This window comes from Takifugu flavidus, unplaced genomic scaffold (assembly GCF_003711565.1).
Source record: "Takifugu flavidus isolate HTHZ2018 unplaced genomic scaffold, ASM371156v2 ctg811, whole genome shotgun sequence".
NCBI lineage: Eukaryota > Metazoa > Chordata > Actinopteri > Tetraodontiformes > Tetraodontidae > Takifugu > Takifugu flavidus.
Genome location: NW_026622421.1, coordinates 1 through 6,524, shown reverse-complemented (window position 1 = coordinate 6,524; position 6,524 = coordinate 1). Strand labels below are relative to the sequence as shown.

The 6,524-nt window shown below is 43.2% G+C and overlaps 1 protein-coding gene and 1 long non-coding RNA gene across 2 annotated transcripts; both read left to right on the top strand.

Annotated features, from left to right (window-relative positions):
• Positions 1-242: 242 nt before the first annotated feature.
• On the top strand, positions 243-3,762 carry LOC130521234 (protein NLRC3-like). The gene is made up of 5 exons (XM_057024860.1): positions 243-432; positions 1,035-1,136; positions 1,818-1,919; positions 2,189-2,301; positions 2,402-3,762. Exons 1-5 carry the CDS (start codon positions 299-301, stop codon positions 3,760-3,762), a joined length of 1,812 nt encoding a protein of 603 aa, XP_056880840.1. The 5' UTR covers positions 243-298.
• Positions 3,763-4,075: 313 nt separating this feature from the next.
• Positions 4,076-6,504, top strand: LOC130521233 (uncharacterized). Its single transcript, XR_008949236.1, has 3 exons — positions 4,076-4,217; positions 5,146-5,322; positions 5,433-6,504. It is a non-coding gene; the product is annotated as an uncharacterized LOC130521233 (long non-coding RNA).
• Positions 6,505-6,524: the final 20 nt, after the last annotated feature.

Below are 6,524 nucleotides of genomic sequence, written 5' to 3'. Positions count from 1 at the left end.
TCCGTCTGATGCCACCGCACCTTCTGAAACACCCAGGAGAAACATTTTTTTCCACAACTATTTTTTATATTTTAACATGGTGTAAACTTTTAAGATGTCCCAAAACTTTTTTCCAATATATATGTGGCCTGTATGATGTACAGGGTGACATCATATAATAGATTTTGATGTGAATGAGCCGACAATACGTCATTGGACAGACCTCTGCTTGTCTTCATGCTGAGAATCATGTTCTTTAATCTTCTTTTTTTCTGTCAGCAGACTGTTCCTGCTTAACCGTTTAGACTCACATTTAAAAATGAGCGAATGTGTGATGGAAGAGGAAGAGAGAGCAGAGTCCACAGTGCCCAGCTGTGTGTCCCTGAAGAGCGACTGGTCCAAAGACCAACCTTTGAGGAACTTCAGTATTGGACCTCGAGGCTCACCTTTAAAGTAAGGTTTTCTGAACCACATAACTCTGCCTTAGAACATTTCACAACCATACAAAACATCATTTTGTGGGTATTAGCCTCCACTATCGTGAAAAATGAAATTCATCAGCTCTTTAAAATGAAACGGTGCACAGTCCTTTCACCATGTTGGCCTGTGGAAAACCAGTGTTGTGGGCCCCATGGACCAGCGTCCCCGTCGTTGCCGGACCACCGTTGGCCACCAGTTGGGTTTTGGGATCAAAGTGGGGGCGTTTCCTGTATCCGGTTCTCCTCACGGATCCATGACTACAACATGTTGCTGCAAGTGCAGAGACGTTTGCTCTGGAAAGAACTTTAGAGCACATTCAGTGCTGCAGGATGAGGGGCTGGAAAAGGTGCCAGTTCTTTTCTCACTGCAGGGAACAGTTAAAAAAGCAGCTTAAACTCTGAAAACATGAATATGATACAGATACATCATTGATTTATTGATTCAGTTGTTATCCAGAATGGATTAGAAATGTTCCTGTTTGATAAAAATGCAGTGAATTGGGATTATTGAACTACAACCTCTCCAGATTATTTACCTTCATCACAGTCTCATCACTATTTCTGATGTTTCCTCAGGATGGACGAGGACAGAGCAGAGTCCACAGTGTCCATCTGGGTGTTCCTGAAGACTGTCTGGTCCATACTTAGATTTATAACCTTCAGCAGTTCAGACAAAATGTAAGAAAACTAAAGCGTGATGATGTGTTTGTGTGGCACCCTTTATACTTCGGTATCAGACCTCAAGGCTCACCTTTAAAGTAAGGTTTTCTGAACCACATAACTCTGCCTTAGAACATTTCACACCATACAAAACATCATTTTGTAGGTATTAGCCTCTACTATCGTGAAAAATGAAATTCATCAGCTCTTTAAAATGAAACGGTTCACAGTCCTTTCACCATGTTGGCCTGTGGAAAACCAGTGTTGTGGGCCCGATGGACCAGCGTCCCCGTCGTTGCCGGACCACCGTTGGCCACCAGTTGGGTTTTGGGATCAAAGTGGGGGCGTTTCCTGTATCCGGTTCTCCTCACGGATCCATGACTACAACATGTTGCTGCAAGTGCAGAGACGTTTGCTCTGGAAAGAACTTTAGAGCACATTCAGTGCTGCAGGATGAGGGGCTGGAAAAGGTGCCAGTTCTTTTCTCACTGCAGGGAACAGTTAAAAAAGCAGCTTAAACTCTGAAAACATGAAAATGATACAGAGACATCATTGATTTATTGATTCAGTTGTTATCCAGAATGGATTAGAAATGTTCCTGTTTGATAAAAATGCAGTGAATTGGGATTATTTAACTCCAACCTCTCCAGATTATTTACCTTCATCACAGTCTCATCACTATTTCTGATGTTTCCTCAGGATGGACGAGGACAGAGCAGAGTCCACAGTGCCCAGCTGGGTGTCCCTGAAGAGTGTCTGGTCCATACTTAGATTAATAACCTTCAGAAGTTCAGAGGAAATGTAAGAAAACTAAAGCGTGATGATGTGTTTGTGTGGCAGCTGTTAGTCACATTAACAGCAGCAGGTTGTGAGTTTATTATTGGAGATGTTTAACACTTAAACCTCAGACAGTCATATAGTTACAGACTTAATGTGAATATTGTTGATAGAAACAAGAATCAGGTTTAAACTGAAAGATGAATTCAGACATAAATGCTGGAACAATATTGAGTCTTGATCAGGTTCTTTCATCCTATAAATCAAAGGACTAATAGAGATGTGTTTCATAGTGAGAGGGGGGAGCACATCCTATCAAACTGGGACCAGTCAGCTCCACCAGGAGAGTCCTCTTGTTCACAATCTGGAAGCAGATCTGGAGATGCTGAAATGAAGCCCAAACAAAGTAAAACTGTTCAACATGAGATTTAACTTGTGATGTCATGAATTTGGAGTTGTGTTGATGATTTATTATAGATGGAAATCATTGGTTTACTTATGTTCAGGAAGTGATCTGCAGGAGGTGATAGAAGGTCATAAGATGAGTCTGAAGAGAAGATGTGAACATGTGACTGAAGGAACTCATGAAGCAGGAAGTGGAACCCTGCTGAACAAGATCTACACTGAGCTCTACATCACTGAGGGACAAAGTGAGGAGGTGGACACGCAACATGAGGTGAGACAGCTTGAGAGAACCTCCCAGAAGAACATCCAGGACACTCCAATCAAGTGCCAGGACATCTTCAAAGTCTTATCTGAGCAACAGAGACACATCAGAGTGGTTCTGACCAACGGTGTCGCCGGCGTTGGAAAAACCTTCTCAGTGCAGAAGTTCAGTCTGGACTGGGCAGAAGGTTTGGAGAACCAAGACATCAGTCTGGTGCTTCCGCTCTCCTGCAGGGAGCTGAACTTGATCAGAGATCAGCAGCACAGTCTTCTCTCACTGCTTCATGTTTTCCATCCAACATTACAGAAGATCAGAGCAGAAGATCTGACTGTCTGGAAACTTCTGTTCATCTTTGATGGCCTGGATGAAAGCAGATTTTCACTGGGTTTCAACAAGCATCAGGTCATCTCTGATGTCACACAAGTATCATCAGTTGACGTGCTCCTGGTGAACCTCATCCAGGGGAACCTGCTTCCCTCAGCTCTCATCTGGATCACCTCCAGACCTGCAGCAGCCTATCAGATTCCTCCCTCGTGTGTTGACAGGATCACAGAAGTACGAGGCTTCACTGACTCCCAGAAGGAGGAGTACTTCAGGAGGAGGTTCAGTGATGAAGATCTGTCCAAGAGAATCATCTCACACATCAAGGCCTCCAGGAGCCTCCACATCATGTGTCTGATCCCAGTTTTCTGCTGGATCACTGCTATAGTTCTGGAGGACATGATGACCAGAGACCAGAGAGGAGAGCTGCCCCAAACCCTGACTGACCTCTACTCACACTTCCTGAGGGTTCAGATAAAGAGGAAGAAGCAGAAGTATGGAGGAAAGCAGAGACCAGAGGAACTGACTGAGGCTGACAAAGAACTCCTTCTGAAGTTGGGTCGGCTGGCGTTTGAACATCTGGAGAAAGGAAACATCATGTTCTACTCAGAAGACCTGGAGCGATGTGGACTGGACGTCTCCGAGGTGTCGGTGTACTCAGGAGTTTGTACAGAGATCTTCAAGAGAGAGAGTGTGATCTTCCAGAAATCAGTCTACTGCTTTGTTCATCTGAGTGTTCAGGAGTTTCTGGCTGCCGTCTTCATGTTCCACTGTTACACCATCATAAAAAGGATTATTGAGTCTTTCCCAAAATATTTGAAACCAAAGGACTTTTCCGGTTTGTTGGGTTGTATATTACGATCCAGTCACATCTCTTGATGACTTCCTCAGGAGAGAACTAATGAAATCTCTTGAAAGTGAAAATGGCCACCTGGACTTGTTTGTTCGCTTCCTTCATGGTCTCTCTCTGGAGTCCAATCAGAGGATCTTGGGTGGATTGTTGGATCAGACGGAGAACCACCCAGAAACCATCCAGAAGGTCCTCAACAACCTGAAGGAGGTGAACAGTGATGAATTCTCCCCAGAGAGAGCATCAACATCTTCCACTGTCTGATGGAGATGAAGGATCAGTCAGTCCATCAGGAGATCCAAGAGTTCCTGAAGTCAGGGAGATATCAGAGAGGGACTGTCAGTGATCCACTGTTCAGCTCTGGCCTACCTGCTGCAGATGTCAGAGGAGGTTCTGGATGAGCTGAACCTGCACAGCAGTACAACACCTCAGATGAGGGACGACGTCGCCTGATTCCAGCTGTGAGGAACTGCAGGAAGGCCGAGTAAGTAAAGATTTCTGGGGCCGGACATCGGCGTTTAAATCAAGCGAGTGGATCATGTCAGGTAGCAATACCCCCCTCCAGTGGTCATTCCTTCAATTCTTTATCTCCATTGCAGCGTCCATAAATTAAAAACAACAACAATTCATCTAGAAATGTTCAGCACTGGCTGGATATAAGTTCAAAGGTCAATCCAGACAAACCAACATAAGGCAGGAATAATAGGAGCCACAAGTTAACTGACTATCATGAAATTACTGTCATGTCATTAAATCACTTTTGTTTGTTTGTGTACATCGTATTCTAACAACAGAAAAACACATTTTAACTAATGACTCGTGACTATTTTGCTTCATTAGTTCAACGTAAAAACAGCCGGCCTCGTTGGTTTAAATGGGTGTTTTAGGTCTTTGTGGCGGTTCCGTTTGGAGCCTTTATGTGACCCACAAAGTTGTTTGAGCCTTTCCACACCCGTTAGGTGGCAACTTCATCACTAGCAACAAAAGGTGCAGTGAAAATGATTTGAAGGGAAACAGGCAGATAGAACAGAAGCTGAGGGCAATCGATGCAACCAGAGACTCTGATGTCATCGATCGGATCGCTGAATTAAGACTTGACGCACCATCGTACAAATTGGATGAAATGCAAAATATCCAAAAAGCCGATAGACAGATAAAAAGATGCACGTTTCTTTAAACCATTTGCTACAATCATTTTAAATATTGAGTAATTATGAGCTGTTCTAAAATAAGACAAATGTTGAGAATAATTCAGTTGCATTTCAGATCTGATGGTCGTTCAAACTGTTGCTCTACGGTGTTGAATTTAGCTTTTTCAGGAAATGAGCTACATTTGTGTTGAGGTAGATTCTCAGATAAGTTGATGAGAAATCCCAAAGTTTGACTCACTATTTTTGTTTCATACACAACAGACTGTCTGGTAGTGTTCTTTCAACGAGTGATTGGGAAGTTGTGGCCTCAGCAATGACGTCAAACCCTTCTCATCTACGGGAGCTGAGCTTAAGCAACAACCAAAGCCTGACAGATGATGCAGTAAAGTTACTGTCTTCTGCAATGATGCATCCAAACTGCAGACTGGAGACGCTCAGGTCAGGAGGCCTCTGTTGGTCTTTTCTAAATTTCTTTACATTTTCTGCTTTTCTCTTCATTTTCAGATTTAGAAATGTGTTTTTATTTGCCCCATTTATTCCTTTTCCAGGCTGTCACACTGCAGTTTATCAGAGATCAGCTGTGGCTCTCTGGCCTCGGCGCTGAGGTCCAATCCCTCCCATCTGAGGGTTCTGGACCTGAGTGAGAACAAGCTGAAGGATCCAGCAGTGAAGCTGCTCTGTGGTTTTCTCCAGGATCCTCTCTGTGAGCTGGAGACTCTCAGGTCAGTCAGAGATGATCCAGTACTTTCCCAGGTGTAACTAGTTAGACAATAACTGTTTCCATGTTTGATCTTTGTTATAAACGTAGTGTTACAGTTCTCAGAAAAAAGACCACACAGGACAGATTTGCAGTATTAAATTGGTTGTGGAAATCTGTCCCATGTGAGGATGGTCATCAATGACTAGAAAGGAAGTATCAGTTGTAGATTTGTCTTGGTTTATTTTAGGCTGGCCACAAAACCGCCCAAACATTCAGACCAATCAAAAATGGTTCTTCCTGTCTTTTAAAGATCAGAAGGAAAACTAGAAACCCCAAAAGAAAGCTGCTGCAGTGTGCCATGCCCCTTCTCTACTGAGAAAAGCCATCCCAAAAAAGAGAAAAGCCCAAGTGTGAAGTGAGCCCCCTGTTAAACCTTGGTACCGAAAGCCTGCAGTCATTCTCATCTTAGGTGGCTTCATTCCAGCCAGAAGCCCAAACCTGCCTCCCTCTTAAAGGGGCAGCAGGTCAGTCCAACCACAGAAACCTTCATGAAGATCTGAAGCTTTCAGCATCCACAATTGTTGCACCTCACTTCCATTGGAGTCCAAATCAGAAGTCAACAAGTTGATTCTACACCGATTCTACACAATGCAACCATTTTAAAAAGGTTTCCATCCATACGTTTTCACACATTTTTATATAAATCTGTTTGTTCATCGCCTCCTTCTGTTGTAATGGTCATTAAAGAAAATGACCTTATTGGAGTTTTTCTCCTCACAAATATGACTTTCTATGAACGATGCAATAAATGCAGCTTGCAATCTAAGACAATATGGAAGTATGTGTATATAATAGTAGTGGAAGGAGCTCATAAAATAATACATTTGCTCTTCTCATCGAATCTCTCTATGTTATTAAAGAAAAACTGCTCTTAGTCAAC